This window comes from Sceloporus occidentalis, unplaced genomic scaffold (assembly GCF_023333645.1).
Source record: "Sceloporus occidentalis isolate IW3139 unplaced genomic scaffold, rSceOcc1.0.p SCAF_5, whole genome shotgun sequence".
Taxonomy (NCBI): domain Eukaryota; kingdom Metazoa; phylum Chordata; class Lepidosauria; order Squamata; family Phrynosomatidae; genus Sceloporus; species Sceloporus occidentalis.
The window spans coordinates 178214832-178238974 of record NW_028316985.1 but is presented as its reverse complement, the minus strand read 5'-3'; the positions used below and the strand labels follow the sequence as shown (position 1 = coordinate 178238974).

Genomic DNA, 24143 nt, shown 5'->3' with positions numbered 1-24143 from the left:
AAGCACAAGGAATGTAAATTTGCTTCAAGAAAGCTTTAAATTTCTAGCTGAATTTATCATTAAATAATTATACTAAGCACCACTGAGCAATTTCTTAGTTACCTTTATAAACATTACCCCTAAACTATTGAACAGTTTGCCACCAATGGAAAGATGACTCCACTTTTAATTTTAAGGGGAAGTTTCTAGTCTTCATGTTTTAGTCTTCTATACAAGACCCCATTTACTCCTATTCCAGGAGCAAGTTTGTTTACATTGCTCTACACTATAAAGTGCTGTTTGTATCTTGTAAGAATGCAAGAACTATTTTGCTGGATCATATGGTAAGGTTCAGAAAGATCAGCCTTCCGTGTCCAACAGGCACCAGCAAGATGCTCATGGAAAACTCACAAGCCGTTTATAACTGCTACAACTGTTAGAAAGAAAATAAAACCTGCTAATATAAAGGCAGTGGGGCTCCAGTTTACCAGAAGTCTTCAGAGAAAAGCAAGGAAATGAATGTTGGTCAGTTAGATCACACCTATCCTCCATAACTTTGTTTAGTTCTAAGCAAAGTTTGGAAAACCACAGGTTGCTTTCCTGTAATAGTGATTCATGGACTATAACTTTCAGAGTTAGCACAGTCAGTGGCCATGCTGGGAAGGAGATTCTCAGCGTTGTAGTCTGAGAAAGTAAAATGTTCAAGCACTGGCCCTAGGTCAATAGCCAATGCTGCATCTGGTAGTGATATATAGTATGCTGAAAAGTGTGCATCCTTCTGTTATGCAGACACAGCAAACACAGAACCTTCTATGAAGAAGCCTGGGCTGCATCGACACTACAGAATTAATGCAGTTTGACACCACTTTAATTGGCATGGCTCAATGCTATGGAATCCAGGGAATTGTAGTTTTGTGATATATTTATCCTTCTCTATCAGAGAACTCTGGTGTCACGACAAACAAAACCTTAGGAGGCTGAGAGTGTGTGACTTGCCCAAGATCACTCAGTGAGTTTTCATGACTCAGCAGCAATTTGAATCTTGATCTCTACAACTCTAGAGCGCTAAACTCAAACCACTATACCACTCAAAACACTATACCATGCTGCCTCCTACCAAAACAAAAATCCAGGAGGTTTAACATATATGCACACATGGACCAGAACTTCAGCTGTTCGATCTTAGTACTAGGACGCCAACTTATTCATAAACAGGATATGATGGGTGAAACCAGATTTCCTCTGCAGTAATTTGTGGAATTGGTATATTCTAGCATTTCACAATTGCCAAGAGATTGCAATGTATTGCACACAAAGACATCTTAAGCAAAAAGTGAGGCTTTACCAAAATGGTGAAGGGTCTGGAAACCATGCCCTATGAGGAACACCTTAGGGAGCAGGGGATGTTTAGCCTGGAGAAGAGAAGGTTAAGGGGTGATATGATAGCTCTGTTTAAATACTTGAAGGGATGTCATATTGAGGAGGGAGCAACCTTGTTTTCTGCTGCTCCAGAGAACGGGACCCAGAGCAATGGATGCAAGCTCCACGAAGATTCCACCTCAACATTAGGAGGAACTTCCTGACAGTAAGGGCTGTACGACAGTGGAACACACTCCCTTGGAATGTAGTGGAGTCTCCTTCTTTAGAGGTCTTTAAACAGAGGTTGGATGGACATCTGTCAGGGATGCTTTGATTTAGATTTCCTGCATGGCAAGGGGTTGGACTGGATGGCCCTTGTGGTCTCTTCCAACTTTATGATTCTATCAGATCGTATAATTAAGTAATTTGGAAAACCAGTGATGTAATAGAATGGGACTTCAGAGATCCAAGCATAAGTTCCCATGATCCATGGAATTCACTGAATGAACTTGGGCCAGTCACTCACTCGGCCAAACCTCGCAGGACTGTTGTGAGGAGAGGAGCCATGCAGGTATCCTTGAACTCACAGGAGGGAAAGACAGGATACAGATATAACTAATAAATAAACAAACATGGCAAGGTGAATTCAGACTTACATTATTAACTGAAACAAATTTATTCAACTGGTCTATTTTAAGTATGAATCCAAGCTATGAAACAGATTACTCAAGTTTTGAGAGGCATATAAATGGTTCTGGCTAAAGATTTACAGTAGTCAGCCAAAAAAATGATTTTAGTAAGTGTTGGGAATTTCTGAAAGCTAGTGTATTATCATCATTATATTTATTTACACCTTGCCTTTTCCCTGAAAAGGTGGTTTTGTTCAATGCAACACACTTACTGGAAAGGTAATTCAGTTCTCTGTTAGGGATCTAGAAGAGAAGAAAGAGCAAGCAAAAAGCTTTTAAGTCAGGAATAGCACACAGGATTACTGAAGGCCAGCATCTCTTTCCATTTACCTTTGAAGTTCAGACTTACAAAATCAGCTAACCAACCTGTATGTCACTGAATATTTTTGTTCAAATTCTGTGCATGCCCATGTACAAACACTTATTATCTCAAGGCTGATTGCATATACTTGAAAAATACCTTGTAGAACTGAGTTGCTGAGGATGCAACACAGAAAAGGGGCAGGCTCTAAGCATAGTCAATTTTATCACAGAAAGGCAACAACGGCCTATGTGCAAACTCATTCCCCTCTTAGTCCTAAAGACACCACTGTTTCTAACAGATTTAATGCAATGAACCAAGCTACCAGTCAAACTTTTCCCCAAAGAACTTTCTCTTACTCCAAGTCATTTACCTACACTGGAGAAACAGCTGGCAGATTTTCTCAGCTAGCTTCCCTATCTACATAAGGTCCACATAAGCAACATGTAGGCTAAAATCTCATTCATAGTCCCATCTAAACTAGATCCACTGCAGAAATAAGGTTTACACATGTTTTTAGAATTCACCGTGTGATTCATTGGGGCCCCTCTAGTTACAAAGAGTAACTGAATTTATGCCCTAGACGCTGGCGAATGAGATCAGGGGATTGTGAAATCTGTGCAATGCTTCTCACTGCCTTCCTGGCAAATAGTGGTTGGCATTTAAGGAAGTGCCTGTATTATAAGCACTTCCTGGGCAGTAGTGTGCAGAGGTTACCATGAGGTTTAAAGCCATGTAATCTTCACATAGGGGTACTACATCTAAAAGTGCCCTCTTCATGCAGGGGTCTATTCTAATTTTGGTGACAGCACTACCCCTCCCCAGGTGCCATTCTTGCACAGGATCACAGCAGCCATGCATGGGACTTGGGGAGGGCTCAAGTGTATAGGTACAGGTGTGCAAAGGGCAAAATGGGAGCACTGCCTCCCCAAATAATGAAATTTTTCCTTAGTACCCAAATTTCCATCTTTGCAGAGCAACACTGGAAAATGTTCATAGAACTCTTGGATTTGCTGTGTTTAAATTCACTTGGTAGGGAAAAGATTAGTAAGAGCTGTTTTAGAGTGGAATGCACTCCCTCAGAGTAGAGGATTCTCCATCTTTGAAGGTCCTTAAACAGAGGTTGGATGGCCATCTGTCAGGGATGCTTTGATTGTGAGTTCCTGCATGACAGGGGGTTGGTTGGATAGCCTTTGTAGTCTCCTCCAACTCTATGATTTTGTGTATCCCTTTCTTTAGGATGCTTAAATTTTATCTCTAAATGCTCAACTGAAGTTACTACAATGCTAGAAATTTGGGGCCAGGATATCCTCCTGGCTTGTGTAGGGGTTAGCTACAGCAGACAAACAGGGCATTGTACATGCCAACATTTTTAGAGACATATTTGATTACCCTGGCAATAAAGATACCCTGATATTTTTAAAAAAATGAACACGTGCCATCAATGACATGCTGACATGTAACCATAGCCTCAATCCATCTAGCTCCTCTATCCAGGTGTAATGTGTCTGAGCAGAAGAGCTTTTGCTTTATACACATGGAAGGGCAACATCTCTGGCCTGCACCAAAAGCTGCCCCTTAAATGTGTCGCTCACCCACACAGCACATAGTTTTAGCTGGGCGACAATAAACCACAATGTCCTGCCATCATGGATATCTTCTTCTCATGATTTTCTGAAGGCAACGTAATAATTGCTCAAAGAAAATAATTTTTAAGCACAGAGAAAAGGGGTATTTTTAAGAAAGGTTATTTTAAAGGCACAGAAAATACAAAGAATGTTAAGGTACAAATGACTTTAGATGCAGCTCTAAGGGGGAAAAAAGCAATGAAGGAACTTAAGCTGTTTACAATGTTTCCCAATCTTTTTTATTTCATTTCTCCCCCTCCCCTCCCAACAACATTACAAAAGATTGCGTGTTTTTGTATTATTTAATAAACCGGCTCCTCTGCAGTTCATATACAATCACAGGCGAATTTTTAAACTCCATTTTATACAAACATCTCAAAAAATAGTTGGGAGTGAAGTATGGTAGGAAATATTGCTCACATTGCTAGTTAACATGCACATATGAGGAGGACAGTTTGTTAGTGCATACCTCCAGAGTAGGAAAGATTTTTTTAATGCCTCCAAAGTGAAAATACAGTAGATGACTTGGAACACAATCCAGGAGGATCTTCCTCTATTCAAGCCCAACTGAAAGGAACAAGAATTGGTAGTTCTCATTAATTTCAGTAGGGCTGGGTCTGGAGAACATCCTAGTAGGTTTTGTCCCCACAAAAACAAACTGAAAAGGTGAATGTCCACACAGTTAAGTTTTTCATGCGATTCTACTTTCCAGTACTATATCGTAATTGCGCTGTCAATTTATATATACACGGCCATGTATGTAACATTCAGTTTAGGAAAAGTTACTATGAAGACTGAAACTCTTGGAATCCCTTAGCTAGAATGGCCAGTGACTATGCTAGATGGAGAATTCTGGGAGCTGTAGACCTCCAAAGTAACTTTTCCCCATCACTGATACCACTTTTGAGGTATATAAGAAGAGATACTTGCACCAGTATTACAGGAGGGGAGGGGAATGTTATCTTCATTCTTATCATGCTTCTTAAACTGTTTTGCACTTTGAACAGAATGACATTATAAGAAACAAGGAGCTGCTCTTGAAAATGGAAGCTCAACATCAGGTGTGCTCCATATGTTGATGTCATAATATTGAGCATTTCTTCTCCCCTGCCAAAGGAAGCTAATGATATGGAATAAGGAGTGGGAAAACACAGAACGAAATGATGGATGTGGGAATCTTTCCACTACAGACAGGAAAATGGTGTCATTTTCAGCAGCAGCCCTGTGTTCACTTTGATCCTGAATTTTTTTAACACACTATGCAACCAGTTTCAACTGATGGCAAGCAAAAGCCTCTCCAGCTGTAGATACTTTTGAAAGCAAATTCTAATCTTCCCTGATGCAACTGGTTCCTCCCCACCCAATCCCCACCTAAACAAAAGGGAGAGTATTTCCTACTTTAGCCTGATTCAAAATTTTCGTTGTCATTTTATACATAGCTAGCAAATGGGTAAGGAGGGGAGACAGTTTTGGGCATACATATTATACAACAGATTGTGCCTTAGGATTTAAAACTAATTTAATTGTTTTATTCTTTTTATTTTAATTTTTAAGTGTATGAATGAGACAAATATAGGCTCTTTAAAAATTTTCATTCACATAATGAAAACAATTCTCATTTATTAAAAATATCACATTTTGAGACTAGAAACAGTAAAGTGCATGAAAAGTTTAAAATATAAGCTCAAGGAATCTTATATAGCAGCAAAGAAGCAGAATACAGGAAAAACTTAAAACATCTCTCCTTATCACTTTGCCTTTGTTGTTCTTTGAAACATAAAGCATGGCTCAATCCACTAAAAGACTGCCATTAAACAACCTCCATTTATATTAATGGACAATGGATTAAATTGTGCCCAAGCCCAACCACGATGAACAGAGGCTACTCAGCAGCTGCCCAGTTCAGAGTGCAGCCACAAACTGCTATCGAGATGCCATTAGGAGTTCTTCCACTTTCAGGATGCACAAAGATTTTAACATGGCTGCAAGGAGCCCAGAAATAGAAAAGTTTCCAAGCACATCATCTTAGAGAGAGCAATTAATGGTTGGGAATGAAACAATAGCTTTAAAAAGATCCAATCTTGATAGAAAACAGGAAAACAAAACAAAACCATCATTAAAAGTGTGAGATGGCTATTTGGCGACTAGGGTCAGGAAAAAAAATTCAGCTGAGGAATGATTATGGCAAACACTTTTTCACCATCATAAAGAAAAAAAAGTGCACCCAGAAAACTCACTTCTCGTGCATGGAGGAGGCAGAAGCAAGTTGTGTGTCTATTTCCACTCCCAAAAATGGGCTGAATAATTCTGAAGTCTTGCTAGAGATAGAGAGATGAAGGACTGTGTTTTAAAAGAAAAAGAAAAAAAGTGGAGGGACATGTGGAATGGGTTGGAACATGGTGAAAATTGAACAGAAGAATTCTTGCCATTGATTTTAAGTGCACAATTCACTGTTCCAGTTTCCAACTCAGTTCCTCTCCCATTATTTTCTCTTCTGCTGAGTGGTTTGCCAAGATCACCAATGCTTATTTGCTGGGTCTTGTAAAAACTGATACCATTCATAATGCAGACAGTTTGCAGAGCTTTACCAGAAAGACTACTGCTATAGTGTTCTCTCTGAGAAAACACCATGACTGCAATCAACAATAGACGTCAAAAGGAGAGCTGGAGCTTACCTACTGACAACTACAGAATAACTAGTAACTTCCACAGAAATAAATGTAGTTCTGGAGAGCAATGAGTAGTAAAAACTGTCCTGCCACATGCAAATTCTATTTGCTTTCATGAATTTTTTCAGGATACAAACTCTTACTCATTTGAAATGGTGGTTCTAGGAAGCAATAAACTCTGGTGGGATGACCCTACACACAAAAAAATGTTAATGGGGAAGTCTCTACTGGAGCAGCATCGTTTCTTATCTATTGCACCAATTTTGGTATAGGTGGTAGAAGAAGTGAAAGCGGTCTGTCCTGTGAATAATTTACAAAAGCAGTAAGTGCCATTTCCAATTTTAAATGTTTCACAACAATTGTATCAGGGTGCTTAAAAATGACAATGAATAGGGAGAAGGAGGCATGGCTCTTTTTACTAAAGATGTAAAGAAAGCACTAGCAATGAATGTATACATATATGCAAACCCTCCCATCTGATTTGTCTGTTTATAAAGGCAGCTTTTCTATGAAACTAATAAAGCTTGCCAGTTTAAAATGCATGTGTAAATGTGCATCTTAAAAAAACTGGAAAAGGGAACAAATAACAACTTTGGTTCCAGCCCTAGTGCCAAATGGTACCAATATGCACCAAAAATGTGCAAAATCGTATCATCAACACACATAATGAAAGGAGCTTGAAGCAGCAGCTTTTAAAAGGTTGGCCATACTTCACTCCTACATACTTTGATTTACAACTGTACAGGTCCATAAACAAATGAACAGGTCCCAGCCCTCCAAAGGGGCAGGGCTCCACTACCTCCTGGCAGGCAAGTGAATGCCATTGAGAGGAGGCAGGAACGGAGGGTGGAGCTCAAGCTGTGTCAACAGTGAAAAGTGGTCTGAAGGGATGTGAGGATGGGGGCACCCAGTGATGTTGTTCTCAACCAGCCACTGAGGATCCAAAGGCCCCAGGACACCAAGCACGTTCATATGAGTGTTGGAATAAAAAATGTAGTCAATCACACCCTAAAAAAGAAAGAGAGAAAAAAGAACCACAAATGGCAAATTAGAACAGAATCTTCTTAAACAAATTAAGGTGAAAAGTGCCATGTACTCTATGTATGTATGTTTTTGTGTGCACCTTTAACTTATTTAGGAGTGGGGGAGATTGCTATCCTTAAATCATCAAGGACAGCAAGGATATCATATCACAAAATGGGAGATAGCATGCGATGAGTGGGTTCTTATCAGAGCTTGGAAGCGTTACTTTTTTGAACTACAACTGCCAAAAGTCCACATTCAGCATGGACAGTTCGCATGCTATCTTTGGGATTATGGGAGATAGAATCTAAAATAGTAACTTTTCCAAGCCATGGTCCTGAGGGAGGAGTACACAGCCTTGTCTGGTTTCCTTGGAAGACCTGTGTTGGGGGAGCAACCTAGAGTACTGGTAATAGTTTTTGTTGCAGCTATGCCAGCCTTCTACTCAGTAAAGATACATGCTGTTTAAAGTATGAAAGCTACTGTATGCTCTTTATGTTTTTATTGAAAAAGAGAGTCTGCAATTCTGAGACAAAAAAATTAGCCCATGGAACATATAAGTGTAACTCCCTAACTTTCATAACAGTCTGAGTGCAAAGGGATCTTGTAGCACCTTTCAGACGAACTGAAATAGGCTGATAGCATGAGCTTTTGTAGACTTGGGTGTACTGAAAGTTCATGCTATCAGTTTCTAAGATGCCTTTGCAAAATGATTTTCCAGACTAACACAGCTATGTCTTTACATTCTATGAAATTCTGAATGAGGATTCAAACCCAAATCTGTCTTTATTCCTTGATACAGGAATGACACAGAGCAGTGTGCCATCCTGCAATAGCCATGCAGATTCCCATAGCAGGACTGCTCCTGACTGCTCAGTACAGTACCTAAATCATGTATTTTTATGCATATCAATGCGTTTCAGTAGCACCATTGTCTGATTTGAAACTATACATAGCTTTAAATATGTTTAGTTTGGCGGTTTACAGACCGCCCTTTTGGGGTGGCCTGTTCTTGCCCCTTTCCCCGCCGGATCAGGGCCTCAGCTGCCACAGCAGCAGCCTCTGAGGCCCCGATCTGCCGCTTTCCAGGCCGCGGGGAAGTGGCCTTTTGCTGGTTCCCCGTGGCCTGGAAAGGGGTGTCCTTGGGGCTTCGTGCCCCAAGGACACCCGACAGTGGCGGGTAACATTTGTGTTGCTGGTGCAGCTGTGTAAAGGCTGCGCTAGTGACACAAACCTGGAAGGAGCTTCGTTTCGGAGCTCCTTCCGGCGCCGTGGAAAGGGCACCCCAGGCACCATCATGCGGCGCCAGGACATCACTTCCACGCCGCTCCGTTTGGAGGCAGCGTGGTCGTGACATCCCAATGGCGGCGCCCATGTAGAATGTATGCCCTTTCCTAACCCTAGTACATACTTTTTGCGCGTCTGTAACGCGCCTAAGTTGCCTTTTTTAACTGACCAATTATTGATACAGGCTTGCAATGGAAAAAAAACATTTTCCATATTGAGCTGTTTTTAATGTATTTATGGGTGCTGAACTAGAAAAACACTAAAAAAGTTATACCACATACAGTTCCTCTACAAATTTGTTTTTTTTAAATCAGTTAAGTTGTTACTTAGCTTTGATCAGCCATGCATGCTGTTTCAATGCAGTTTCTTTTAGTGCTTTTGAATGGGTTTTTATTTTTCATATTGGTGAATTAAAGTGTTTAGAAAATCTACTACAAGACTCTGGTTGCATCTACACTGTAGAAATAATGCTGTTTAACACCATTTTGACTGCCATGGTTTTATCCTACAGAATTCTGGGATTTGTAGTTTTGTGAGGCATCAACACTCTGGCAAGACCTTGCAAAACTAAAAATCCCAGGATTCCATAGGATGAAGCTACAGCACTTAAAGTGATGTCAAACTGCATTGCACCCTTTAATCTCTTTCTTATTCTTTGCAGGATCATGTCATTCAGTCACATATATACTTATCAAATTTGCAGATGACACCAAATTAGGAGGAATAGCTAATACCCCAGAGGACAGGATCAAGATCCAAAATGACCTGAATAGACTAGAAAGCTGGACCAAAGCTAACAAAATGAAATTCAACACGGAGAAATGTAAGGTATTGCACTTAGGGCGGAAAAATAAAATGCACAGATATAGGATGGGGGACACCTGGCTGAATGAAACTACGTGTGAAAGGGATCTAGGAGTCCAAGTAGACCACAAGTTGAACATGAGTGAACAGTGTGATGCGGCAGCTAAAAAGGCCAATGCAATTTTAGGCTGCATCAATAAAAGTATAGTGTCTAGATCAAGAGAAGTAATAGTGCCACTGTATTCTGCTTTGGTCAGGCCCCACCTGGAATATTGTGTCCAGTTCTGGGCACCACAATTCAAAAAGGACATTGAGAAACTGGAGCGTGTCCAAAGGAGGGCGACAAAAATGGTGAAGGGTCTGGAAACCATGCCCTATGAGGAACGACTTAGGGAGCTGGGGATGTTTAGCCTGGAGAAAAGAAGGTTAAGAGGTGATATGATAGCCCTGTTTAAATATTTGAAAGGATGTCATGTTGAAGAGGGAGCAAGCTTGTTTTCTGCTGCTCCAGAGAACAGGACCCCGAACAATGGATGCAAGCTACAGGAAAAGAGATTCCACCTGAACATTAGGAGGAACTTCCTGACAGTAAGGGCTGTTCGACAGTGGAATGCACTCCCTCGGAGGGTGATAGAGTCTCCTTCCTTGGAGGTCTTTAAACAGAGGCTGAATGGCCATCTGTCAGGGATGCTTTGATTTGGATTTCCTGCATGGCAGGGGGTTGGACTGGATGGCCTTACTGGTCTCTTCCAACTCTACGATTCTATGATTCTATGATTCTATATTACAACACAGAAAGAGCAAACTAAATTGTGAAAAATTGTATATAATGGAGCAAATCTGAGGTCATTTTTGGATTAATACCAAATTCCTATAAAACAAGCATATATTTAAAAAAAGTTTTTATGACTTTCAATTTTGCACGCTTGTGTTATTCTAATTACTGAGTATATTAGTACAGTGGGCCCTTGGGATCTGTTGGAGTTTTGGTTTCAGGACCTCCCAAGGATACCAAAATCCATAGACTTTCAAGTCCCGTTAATTACAATGGTGTAGTAAAATGGTGTAGCTTATATAAAATGGTAAAATCAAGGTTTGTTTTTTGGAATTTGTATATATTTAAAATATTTTTAAGCCTTGGATGGCTGAATTTGTGGATACAGAATTCATGGATACAGAGGGCCGACTGTATATGTTCCAGTGACTCATGTTGCCATTATTTATATTGTTATGGGAATGACAGAAGTTGAAACGGCAAGGTTGATGGGGACATAAGAAACCACAGTGTATTGTGTACTAGATCAACAGTGAACAGTTTTCTTCACTTGCATAACTTTAGTGGACTCTCAGTTTTTATACTGGAATTTTAACATTCTCCTGGATAGCGAGGATTTTACCTGGTTAAAATTTACCAAGGCTACAGAAATCTATTTGAAGTTGGTTTTGTATTTATTTTAACTGGAAAACTGCTTTGACTTTTTTTTTTAAATAATAAGAAGAAGAACTGGTATTAGGATGTGCTTAAAATAAAAATTTGGCTGCTTTCTGCCAGTTCACTACTTACTTTGAAATCAAAGGTGTAATTAGTATAAGGCATCAAATTGTTTTCATAGGCGCTCTTGAGTTGGAAGCCGTGAGTGATTCTCCCCTCAGAAGCCCCATTCTTTCCATTGCCGCTGAAGTTCATGAGACATTCATTATACCGTAACTCTTTGAAGTCTTTATGGTTATCAGCTACTATTCCATTACTTAAGTATTCCACAACACCTGTTTTGAAAGACATATAGAGTTAATTTGTAATTACTTGTATACTTATTTGCTTGAAGTTATATTTCTTATATACGGTACTAAAACTGATGAAGCATTATGTCACATATTTATGTATTGTTTAAGAATAACCCAACTTTACAAGTATCACAAGCAGCAAGGGAATTGACAGTGTAAATGTTTTCTGAGCAGCAAAGAAGAAAAATCACAAAAACAGATTAAGCCATTCAGAGTTTGGAAAAATACCACCACCAGTAGCATTTCAATCAAATTGGCTGATCTAAAAAAACTATTATTAGAATGGTAATTATACTTATTTGCTTGACGTTATATTTCTTGTGATTTATTTTTCTTTTTGTGATAAACAGCAATTTTCCTGAGCAATTTCTTTGTCTTCTGAATATGAAACAACATTAATTCAGCACAAGGCAAACAACAGTTCACTCACCTCTCCCCATCCTCTCAGCATACTTTTCTCGATCTTAACATTAGAAACTTAGGCCCAGTACAGATGGGCCCTTTGCAGCGCGCCCATGACGTGCTAGGGTTGCTTGAGGGCAGGGTGTGCACATGCCCTGCAACCCTAGCACGTCATGGGTGCGCCACAGCTGTGCAGCGCCATAGATGGTGCGCAATGATGACGTCGCAGCTGTGCCGTGTCCAAATGGCACGGCGCACCTGCGTCGTCACCACGCCGTCTCTGGCGCTTTGCGGCGTCACAATGCCACTGCAAAAAAGGAGCCACTTCCGGGTGCTCCTCTTTTGCTGTGCAGCAGCGCCATGCAATTTGGTTGCTGCGGCGCTCCCACAGAGCAAAGAGAAGCACCAGGGAGCGCCTCCTCTCTTTTTGGCGCTCTGTACCGTGCCTTAAACTGGTTTTCTAAGGGCTATTTCAGGGGAGCTCAAGGTCTTATAAGTATTTCCTGGCATTTGACTGTGAGAAATCAGCTTTCTGAATACACATGCCTAGGATTGAGTCATAAACCTCATTCAATATACTGGGAGTTACATCTAAATATGTGAAGGGCTGCATTGCATATCTCAAAACAGCTCAAAGCACTTGTACAATCAAGGACATTCAAAGATCTTTCTCCATGAATCTATTTTTTGCAACATCTGTCTTAGTGCTCTATGTTGGCTACGTTGCACCTGAATTAGTTCTATTAAAACCAAGTCAGTCTTTGGTATATGCACCAAAGTTTGTCTTCCACTCCATTAGACATTTTGCTAATAAGATTATTACAATGACTTTTATTATCTAAATCCTCCAGCTGCTCAATTAATTGTCAACAGACACCTCCTGTACGTTAATCTTATTCTCAAATTCAGTGCTACAAAATTTCCAATTCCTTCTGCATTCTTCTAGCTTACGAATCCTATTCACCAAACTGTCAAAAAGTATTTATTTCTGCAAAGAACCTTATGTAAGCAGGAGTCCATTTTACCATCAGTGTGCAATACAGGTAAACTCTTTCTTTTCTTTCAGCCTTCATCACAACCTCTGTAGGCTGCAGAGTCCTGCCTACTACTCCCCACAAAGGTGGATCAGTCATCAGCTGGACTGCAGGGAATAGACTGTTGTTTCCTTGATATCAGTAACGGCAGAGAAACAGTGCTCTTCCACAGGAGCACTTGGGAGTAAGGGATTTGAAGCATTCACTCCCAGAGAGTTTAGTCCAAGCCGTAGCCAAAAACCAATCCTGATCCGGATCTCTAGAGGAAGATGGTTTAATCACACATCTCCTCCTCACCTACTGCAATCATGTGTGTGTGTACACAAATGCACATATAAGATAGAGAGAGGGAGCATCCTGACCACAGCCTCCTATGGTATCCAGGATTAACAGAATTCCACATGGCAAGGAAATAGGGGGAAAGTAAGATATATGATGCTCCAGGCTCTTCTGATCTTCTAAATCTTAAATAAAAAAATTAAGCATAATACCTTAAACACAAAACATTGAAAATGACCACTCCCCACCCTTTTGGTGGAAAAATGATCCAAGATTTTCCTAACAAATAAAGTAAACACTACCACATATTGTACCTGAATCAGGCAACGAGTTAAGATCCGCACACAGCACCAGAGGGATGGAATTCATATCTGCTATTGGGCTTCCAGGCCTGCCAGAGGCTTTCTCAAGAATGTTTTTTAGCTCAGAGACAAACATCATCGTCTGGACAAGTTTTACATCAGAATATTCAGGGTCCCAATGCATATGGGCATTTGCTACAATAAGGAGTTGGTTGTCCACTGTATGAAGTGGCTTCAAACCTAAAAGCAAAGTATTACTGTTAAAACTAGGTTAATTTCATTCCCTCCTGGATAATGAAGGAACATTCTCTGTTTGCTTTTATGCATTTGTTTTTACAGTGTAGCATGACTGTGATCACAGACAGGTCAGGATACATAAAGGCATCTTTTGGACAAACTATCACTTCCATTTCGCTAATGTTTGTGCAGTCACTCCAGTTTCTATGGCAGTGGCCTGCAGCAGTGGCAACAACTATCATACGTGCTGAACCAACTGGAGACATACAACCCCCACGATATGCCACTTCCTAAGAACAGCACTACAACATGATGTTAGCCAGCCTGCAAATCCAGTGATGTCTGTTTATTCTTCCAGAGGAGAGCATATGGGATCCATTCAGAGGATTTTAAAATACAGTGGTGCCCCGGGTTACGAAATTAATTCGTTCCGGGGCGCCGTTCGTAACCCGAAAAGCCTTCGTAAGCCGGATCGCCATAGGCGCTAATGGGGAAAAGCCGCGTTTCGTGCGAAAAAGCCGAAAAAAGCACCAAAAATTTTTTTCGTAACCCGAATAAACATTCGTAACCCGGAACAATTATTTCCTATGGGATTTTTTCGTATCCCGGAAATTTCGTAACCTGGGTATTTCGTATCCCGGGGTACCACTGTACTATGAAAGATGCAAAGTTGAAGCAGCATGTTCTGCCCAATGTAACACCAGCCCTGTATTTTGGGGAGAAGGTGCACAGCTCCAGGGAAGAATCCATGCTCTGTCTGGAAAGCTTGCCATTTCCAGTCCCATACTTCCAGGGGAAAGGATCTTAGGTAAGTACAGAACTTAGAAAAGTTATTTTAATGGACTACCATTCTCATAATGCAGTGGTTCTCAACCCATGGGTCACGACCCCTTTGGGGGTTGAACGACCCTTTCACAGGGGAAGCCTAAGACCATAGGAAAACACATTATTTCTGATAATCTTAGGAACCAAGACACTGCAATTTTATGGATGGGGTACCACAACATGAGGAACTATATTAAAGGGTCGCAGCATTAGGAAGGTTGAGAACCACTGTCATAATGCATTATGCACAGCTTTGGGAATTGCACAAAGAAAGTTTGGTGATGAGAGACAGCCCACCAATTCTGTTCTTTTTTCCTACTTTGTTGGGACAAACCAACATTCCTCCCCCCCCCCCCCCCCACAGACACATTCCTATTAAAAATAGCTTGGGTGTCACAGTAGCTCCCTATCCCAGTGCTAGCATTACAGATGTTTCCTTTGTATGTTCAGCCCATAAAATGAAGTCTGAGGAGGCCTGTTATTTTAGGATGACTTGTGTTTTAGAATGGCAAAGCAGTTCACCAAAATGGTTGTGCTGTTACCAACTTATTTGTATGAAACGGAGCACTGGAAAAGTTGAGTTTTTTTTTAAAAAAAATCCAGCATGCAGGCTCACAGACCTTTAGACCTACTGTTGAAAATACTTGACACTCACCTGTCCCAAATAGTTCTTTATGCACCTCTAACACTACAGCAACTCCAATGTTGTCCTTTGTCATCACTCTGTTCAGCATAGCTTCTGATCCTTCAGAGTTTGCCATAGCCACTTGGTTGAACTCTACTGTATGTTTCTGCACCAATGTGAATCTGAAATACAGATACCCACCACAACAACATCACTCAACATCAATATATAAATAAAATTCATTTTTTAAAACAAAAAACCTATCATAACTGTCACCATAAACCCAGAGACATAAAGTACATCCATTCCACTTATCATCATACCAATGCAAAAACAAATGCTAATTAACTGTTTTGTTGCATACTCTGTTTCAAACAAAACAAACCAAGTTACGAAGCAATTACATATGTTAATCACCATTGTTAATGATAAATGTTTTTGTCATTTATATTTCAGTTATATTTCATCTCCCTCCTACCTAGGCATATCTATAAATATCTGCCTAATGGGGCAACACACTATTTCATCTGAGGGAGCTGAAGTCCACAAAGGTTATATCAAATAAAACTTTGTTAATCTTTAAGGTGCCAGTGTTTTTTGTAGCAAGAGACTATCATGGCTAATCGCCTGTGAGTTATTCAAGACCAAATTGTTTCTTACTTTTCCGTTTTGAAGAATACTGCACAACCATCCACATGTTTTCGCTCTTGCTCAGACATGATTTTGGCACGTGACTTTGGAGAAAAAAATCCATCATATCCACGCTCTTTTAATGCTGGCAGAAAGAGGGTGAAGTATTGCTCAGTTTCTACTTCCTGGAAATGAACAGTCCATTATTAACATTGAGCTGAACAAGACTGGCAAGAAAACTGAACGGTTACTTTAATTTTTTACTGTTTCTGGGAGAACTATGATAATGTGCAGATGGGAAAGATCCATTGTATTGATTCCTCCCATATGGACCGAGAGCTTCACAATAGCAAGGGAAAGAGCTACATATACACTAGCTAAACAACATTAAGAGTTCTACTACATCTGACTGAAAGTCATTGTAACACGGCATCCCGTTTCCCAAGGAGCCAAGCACTGTGGAAGTTCAAAAAAGATAGGAAACTATCACCTACCATTTCTTAGGCAGGATAGGACTTTGAACCTTTAGCCTTCCTGGATAACAGCTCTTAATATTTTTTGCTCCTGTGTATCTTCAGGTCATTTCTGACTTAAGGCAACCCTAAGGCAACCCTAACACAGGATTTTCTTGGCAAGATTTGTTCAGAGGGTTGCCTTTCTCTGAAACTGAGAGTGCGACTTGACCAAGGTGACCTAGAGAGCTTCTATGGCTGACTAGGGATTAAAATTTTGGTTTCCAGTCATAGTCTAATGTTCATACCATGCTGACTCTCTTCTTTAACATTCTTTCTTTAATGTTCTTTAGGCATTAAAATACTAATAATCTGCTTATCAGCCTCAGAAGAGTCCCAAAGATGGCACACAAAGAGAGAAATGCTGAAGACAAAACAAAATTGTCCCTATGAGGAACGACTTAGGGAGCCGGGGGTGTTTAGCCTGAAGAGAAGGTTAAGAGGTGAGATGATAGCCCTGTTCAAATATCTGAAGGGATGTCTTATTGAGGACACTGAGCAAGCTTGTTTTCTGCTACTCCAGAGAACAGGGCCCGGAACAATGGATGCAAGCTACAGGATAAGAGATTGCACCTCAATATTAGAAGGGGCTTCCTGACAGTAAGGGCTGTTTGACAGTGGAACACACTTCCTCGGAGTGTAGTGGAGTCTCCTTCCCAGGAGGTCTTTAAACAGAGGTTTGATGGCCATCTGTTTTGATTGAGATTCCTGCATGGTCTTTGTGGTCTCTTCCAACTCTACAATTGTATGATTCTATGACAGCCAAGCTGTCACTAAAACAAGAGAAAATAGAATCATTCCCATTGTAAAAACCAGTGAAACAAAAATGCCTTCACTTCCTAACCAGAAGTGAGTAAAGGTAGGACTTCAGATGAACTCATTAGTTCTTTTGGCTTTTCCTATCATTTGTACGCCAATGACACTCAGCTGTATCTTTCCACCCCCCTGACCTTTCTCTGGGTCTTGAACAGCAAGTTTCATCTTATCTTACAGCTATCTCTCAGTGGATGTGGCATCGATGCTTGAAGCTCAATATGTCCAAAACAGAGGTTCTCATTTTTCCACCTATCTACTCTTCAACACTCCTTCTGTTTCTGTTGATGATATTTCTATTCGACTAGTCCAGAAAACCGATAGTCTTGGTTTTAGTTTTGACTCTTCTCTGTCGTGTATTCCCCAGATCCAGACCACAGCTAAGGCATATAGATTCTTTATATACAATATTGGCAAAATCTGACCATTTCTCTCTGCCTCTACTGCCAAGATTCTGGTCCATGCCCTAGTGGTATCACGACTTAATTTCTGTAACATCCTTCTGGCTAGGTTTTCTCTTTCTTACCTCCATCCTTTAATTTCTGTCCAGCATTCAGCTGCACATATTATTACATCCGCCCACTGCTCCAACCATACCTATCCTTTATTATCATCCCTTCACTGGCTCCCCCTCCCCTTCCGTATTCAGTATAAGCTCCTGTTGATGATTTTTAAAGCCCTGCATGGGCTAGCCCCTCCTTATTTATCAGACATTCTTTCTCCTCACTTTCCCACTCATGCCCTCCATTCTGGTAGTCAAGGTCTGCTGTCTCAGTCTAGGATTTTCATTGCCCCGTCTCGGATTCATCCCTTTTCACTTGCTGCCCCTCACTCCTGGAATCACCTTCCCCCACGAGCCTCACGGGTCATCACTTCTTTTGAAACTGAGTTGAAGACCATCCTGTTCAGAGAAGCGTTCCCAGGCATTGCGTGACTATTATTTGTTATTTGATGTTTTTAATTTGTTGCCTGCTTTACTTTATCGAACCCTTTCCTGTATTGTTATGTATTATTTATATGTATTGTGCTATTATTTCTTAGATTGTATGCCATGGGCAGGTTTACTTTCTCCTTTTTATTGTTTGTATCTACAGCGCTGTGTAAATCTACAGCACTATATAAATAAAGCATAATAATAATAATAATAATAATAATGACTTCAAGCGATATATTCACAACAAAGGTGCAACCACAGTGAAGGGACTGTTTGAGTTCCAACCAAAACGTTTTCTTAATTCAAGAACTAAAAAATAATACATAAAATTCTTAGAAGTGTGGAATTCAGAATACAGAAGTGTTGGATGCTATCTTTCTTCCCTCAAAGTATGTGCCCATGACACAGTGCTATATTATGTAGCATCAGGCCATTTCCCCTTATTAGGAAAAAAACAACAACCATGGGTGCCTTGTCTTACTTACTAGCAAGCACCTCCTCCAAGGTTACTTCTAACAAAGTCTGAACATTGTCATGAAAATACCAAATAGGTATGAACAGCACTTTGAAGGTATTGGGTGGGTGGGTAGGTGGGTGGGAGATTTGATACTGTGCTGATTTTTATGGCATATTTGCTTTACTTTTTCTTTTATTATAAGCAAGTATGGAAGCCTGTGAGCCTTCATAAATGACAAAAAGAAGAAACGATCTATAGAGATGTCCTAGACTTGTTATTGGAATTTTAAGATGAAATTAAAGTGTCAGTCCCATTATGTTCTGATAAAATAACTATATTTTTAGAATTACCTGAAGACTAATGATATCTGCATCCCAGTTCACAATTTCTTCCATGATTCCCTTTTTCCTGTATTCCCAATTTAATGCCCAGGATGGGCAGTAGCCGTAGAGCTGTCGGGTGGCGTATTTATCACACAACACATTGTAGCACATGACGGTAAATGAAGCTAGGAGGAAACAAAAGTCAGTAACAGGTGAAGAAAATGGTGGAGTATTGTGCACTTTCTGATAAAAGTATCATCATTTTGCACAAGCTATTTCATCACAGTGAACTGTATCTTTCTGTGTTAACTGCCAATTTTCTAAAATATTGCAAAAACTCCTTTAAAAACCAACTTTCCTCACTTGCCAACTAATGTGCCTTATTTTGCATATGTTAGACACACAACTATTGCCTCCATTTGATTTCTCAACTACTTTACCCGTGTTGAACTCAAAGTATAATATATACATTCACACATTATTAGTGTGTGTATCTGTGTGCTTTAAAAAAAACCAACAATCAGCATGTCAGAGAGTTTCCACTATATCAATCCAGATCATATGTTTTGGAATATACGTCTCAGTAACATATTGATAAAATCAGGGGCTATTATACTATCCTTAAACCGAGTAAAGCTATAGCCAAATAAATAATTAAAGCAGATAAGAACAACAGCTTAAAACTTATCAGATTTAAAGGGCAGAATCATACATTATGAATCGACTCTAACTTGAACAATTAACTGCTCATATGAGCAGTGCAACATTAGATGACACACATACAACACTATACACATGCATCTGTGAAAAGGGGGTTTCCATTTTCTTGGTATGACCCATTTATGAAGTAGCCACACATTCATCTATGAGATGCCTCCTATAACAATCCACTGAGAACACATTTGTTTAATATGCTGCCCTTCTCCCAGAGTGGGATCCAAGGCAGCTCACCGATAAAACTGGTTAAAAACTTACCAATACATTTTTAAAACAATTAAAATAATTTCATTTTAACAGTATAAATTACATTAAAAAGACAAAAGTTAAAAATATAAATAAATACAGCATGCACCCAAATACTAAGCCTCCCTGAAAGTGATTACATATTAAAAGCCTGCTTGAAGAAAAATGTCTTTGACTGCCAGCAAAAGGAAAGCTGGGAGAAAGCCAGCCTTGCTTCCCACAGAAGGGCTTTCCAGGGGTGGGAGCAGCCATTGAGAAGGCTCTCTTTTGTGTCCTCACCAAGCGAGTTGTGAGGCTTTTGGGTCCCCTTGATAGGACCCCTTGACCACCTAAACAAAATGAGCTGCCACCACCTACTGATTTGACCTGCCCCTTTTCCCTTGTAATTCAGTATGAAGTTACTTTGGGGTTCCACTTGCACTTTCTATCTCTGCAGAGACTTTTCTCCTCTAACTCTGGTGATCAGATGAAACTGAGCAAAAGGCATGTCTGTGACAGAAGTATTTTTAAAGGTAGGCTTTTATTCTAGGTAAGAAATCTATAGTAACAAATGGTATCTCTCTTTATGAAGGGCCACTTCCCTTCAGGCATACTTAGGAAAGCTACAAGTTACAGATTAGTCTGTGTCATCTTCAGTCAGTAAAATAATCAAAAGTCCCTGATGCGATTAGCTAATACATTCACCTATTCTACTCACAGACAATTGGAATTGTGAGTCCTGGATGTTCCTGGGAGTAGCTAGGAGGTGGGACAGACACCCCAGTCCCCAAAGCAGCCCTTTTGTTCCTCTTTGCTAGGGTCCCTCTCTTAAGATTACCTATGGTTTTATATCACTTCCCTTGGAGAATGTGGGAATTTCTCTCAGACTGGCCAGTTGTATTTCATGACATGAGACTCTTGTAATGCTGTCAGCCAATAAATGTGACTTAATACTATTACCTTATCAACCCTTTGTTACCTGGAGGGAACTGCCCAGATAAAGGGAGATGCCCCATTATCACATGAGTCTGTGATGGTGATGGGACCAAGAGAAAACCTTCCCCTAATGATCTTAAAGCTCTGTCAGGAGTAAGGAAGGGCAAGGATCCAGTAAACAAGTAGAGACTCTCACTTCTAAGGATCATGTCCACATCGTCAGGTTGCACAAACTGAAGCATATTCAATAATACAGGATAAGCAGGCGCCAAGATTACATCTACTGGAACTGCCTCAATTCCAGCATCCAAGTCAGAGTGGACTGTGAACAATTTTGTCTTCAAAGTGTCTTGCAAATTCTTCATGTGTACACAATTTAGTTGCATCACATAATATCTCCCTCTATAGCACCTTATTAAAGGATAAAAGGGAAAGCCCTATAATTACCTGAGGGCAAAATTTGGTCTCGTTCTTTTAACGTGATCCATGGCCTTGGAGGCAACTGTTCTGGATGAACTGAAATATTAAAGATTGAAGATTAGTGAGGGTTACAAAGCACAATATATATATATAAAATAAATTTTTAATAGTCATACTCCATACTATGATACAGAATCTGAGAAAGGAGCTCTCAGGATAAAGGAATCCATTGTTGTTAGACATGGATATCCCACCCCCACCCCTGGCACCTCTGTCTTTCATTTCCTTTTCAGTTTGAATCTTAACTTCACTGGAATTTCTAGTCACATGAACAATTTAATTACTATTTGGAAACAATTATGGTCAAACACATAAACCTCTCTCACATTTTAGTATATGCAGGTGCCTTAAGCACATTCACAGTTTGGAGTTACTCTTGTACTGGATTAAGTAAAACCTGTCTGACACAGACAGCAATGGCAGAGTTGCTCCTAAAGGAGTTTCAGAGGCCAGGGGCTCCATGACACTGCCAGGAATGTATGCAATGTTTACTATGCCACACACCTCCATCAAATGAATGTTCCCACACCAATATTAGCAGCTGCAAAAGAGATGCAGTGCTGGCATGCAACATTCCTCATGATGTGGATATGGCACAGAAAAACAATTCATATCAGGAGCCTGCTAAGTGCTGAAGTGGTTTTCAGGAATAGTTATACCATGCAGATTTAAATGAAGAGGAAAAGCAGTTTCCACTTAGTTCCCCAATGCAATACAGCTAAGACTTACCTACACATGGCTCAAACAAGCTGTTCTGAACATGGTAGACCTGATATACAGGTATCCAGAGTTCCCTAACTTGAAATGACCTCTTTGGCTTTCTTCATTTAAGTAAGAGTGAGCAACAGATCCTGGTGGACTGCAATGCCTTCACATTTCACTCTGCTCACTAGGGCTGATGGGAGATAGAATCTGATAATCATCTCAGGTTGCTAAGTCTTAATTTAAATGGATAATTGGTTCAGAGAGGTTAGCTCTTTCCGATGAAGAAACTTCACCAAGAAACAGTTGGCTCCTCATCTGAACACAGATCTATGTGGACATCTGAGCTTGGTTTCCTGATGTACCAACATCAACTTGACCTTCTCCTGGCACCGAGTAGATAGTTTTTGTTGATAAGGGCTTCCAAAGAGTTGGAAACACTATTTGAAGTGCACAAATACATACTATGCATGCATGCACTCATATACACTTCCATAATGTGGATACTGTTTAAATATTTTTTTTAAAAGTGCATTACCTGCTAGATTGTCAAGCATATAATTCAATAATTTCCGAGTCCCATCTGGGTCCTGGTACAGGCTGAGAATATCTTGTGATAAAGGATTGCCTGGAAACAAAGATATTTATAATCAGTTGGTGGCACCGCATATAATACTCCTGTGTCTAATTAGTACTAGCTCAATTCATGTCCAGAAGTGGGCAACAAAGACGAATGGTCTACAAGAAACTGAATCCAAAGTCCTATAAGAAACAGTTGAAGGGAGTATGGTACTTTTAGCCAGGAGGACAGATATAAATTTCAGCATAAGAGGAAAACGTCTTCATGGTAAGTGGTGTTTAAAAGCAGATTGGCCTACCTCAGAGGGTTGTGGACTCTCCCTTGCAGGAGCTCTTTAGGTGCAAGCTGAATAACGATCTGTCAGGGTTGATTTAGTGTGAATTTTCTCTGTTGGTAAATTGTTACACTAAGTGCTAATCAATGGAGAAATAAAGAAATTTGACACCACTTTAACTGTCATGGCCCCATCCTGTAGAATCCTGAGATTTGTAGTTTGGTGAGGTATTGAGCCTGGTCTGTTAGAACACTCTGGTGTCTCACGGAACTACAAATCCCAGGATTCTGCAGGATAGAGTCATGGCAGTTAAAGTGGCACATTTTCCTGGAAGCCAAGATTATTTAATTGAGGTTGTTGTACTTTGGCCACATTACAAGAAGGCATGATTCATTAGGGAAACAATGCTAGCAAAGATGGATGGAAGTAAAAGGAGAGGAAGGCTGAATGCTAGATGGATGGATTCTATTAAGGATGCCATGGGTATGAATCCACAGGAAGTAACCAGAGAAGCAGAGGATAGGGAGTCTTGGAGATATTTCATCCACAGGGTCACCATGAGTGGAGACTGATTCAAGGGCAGACAACAACAACAACAACAACAACAACTCTTCCAACTCTACAATTCTGTGATTCTTTATTTTTAAAATTTATATCCTGACTAAGTATTTATATCCTTACTATGTCCCTCAGAATTTTAACAAACTGGCATTGGAGACAGTATCTTGTAACCCAAGGAAAATACTTCACATGGGTTATCAGTGAACCAGCTGGAAATTTGGACTTAAATTATGAAATTCAATTTTAGTATAGAACAAGTAGAGCACAAAGAAAACAGTTAATTCATGCTCCAGTCTAAGGAATAATTCATACATTTCATGCCCGTTCAAGCAAAACCCCTTTGTAGCTGTTGAGTACTCCAGACTGTAACCATTTTTTTTCTTCTTCACGGGATTGTTTTGAAACATGTGGTGCAAAAAGGAAGCTTGCCTTCCTTCTTTCCTTCCTTCCCCTGGTACTTACACTGTTCTCAGTTAGGAATACTGCCAGGCTTCTGCTATTAGTTGCAGCTGCAACACCCCTAAATAAAATGTTTTTTTTTTAATTACTTCAGCTCCCTGTTGCCTTTTTTTCCTAGAAGGTAACTGCTCTGAAAAAGGGTGGGGAGAAAATAGTGAAGATTATAAAATACTTTGAGGAACATTTTCACTGCTCACCTATACAATCTCCCCCCTGCAAAACAATCAAGGCTAAATAGATCAGCCTAGCACAGGGAAAATTATTCTCTTATAACACCAGAATCTTCATCATGCAATTTGGCTAAATATTGGA

General features: G+C 40.1%; 1 protein-coding gene across 4 annotated transcripts in view; it reads right to left on the bottom strand.

Annotated features, from left to right (window-relative positions):
* Window positions 1-4172: 4172 nt before the first annotated feature.
* The window catches only part of CNOT6L (CCR4-NOT transcription complex subunit 6 like), a 47234-nt gene continuing 27263 nt past the window's right edge, over window positions 4173-24143 (bottom strand). For all 4 annotated transcript variants that reach the window (XM_089526279.1, XM_089526278.1, XM_089526276.1 and 1 more), the window contains 8 exons: window positions 22496-22585; window positions 21223-21291; window positions 18925-19082; window positions 15889-16043; window positions 15259-15410; window positions 13554-13781; window positions 11304-11506; window positions 4173-7633 (listed from right to left, as the gene is read on the bottom strand). In XM_089526279.1, coding sequence (XP_089382405.1) covers window positions 7421-7633; window positions 11304-11506; window positions 13554-13781; window positions 15259-15410; window positions 15889-16043; window positions 18925-19082; window positions 21223-21291; window positions 22496-22585 — 1268 coding nt within the window. In that variant the 3' untranslated portion in view covers window positions 4173-7420. The remainder of the gene's footprint in view (window positions 7634-11303; window positions 11507-13553; window positions 13782-15258; window positions 15411-15888; window positions 16044-18924; window positions 19083-21222; window positions 21292-22495; window positions 22586-24143) is intronic.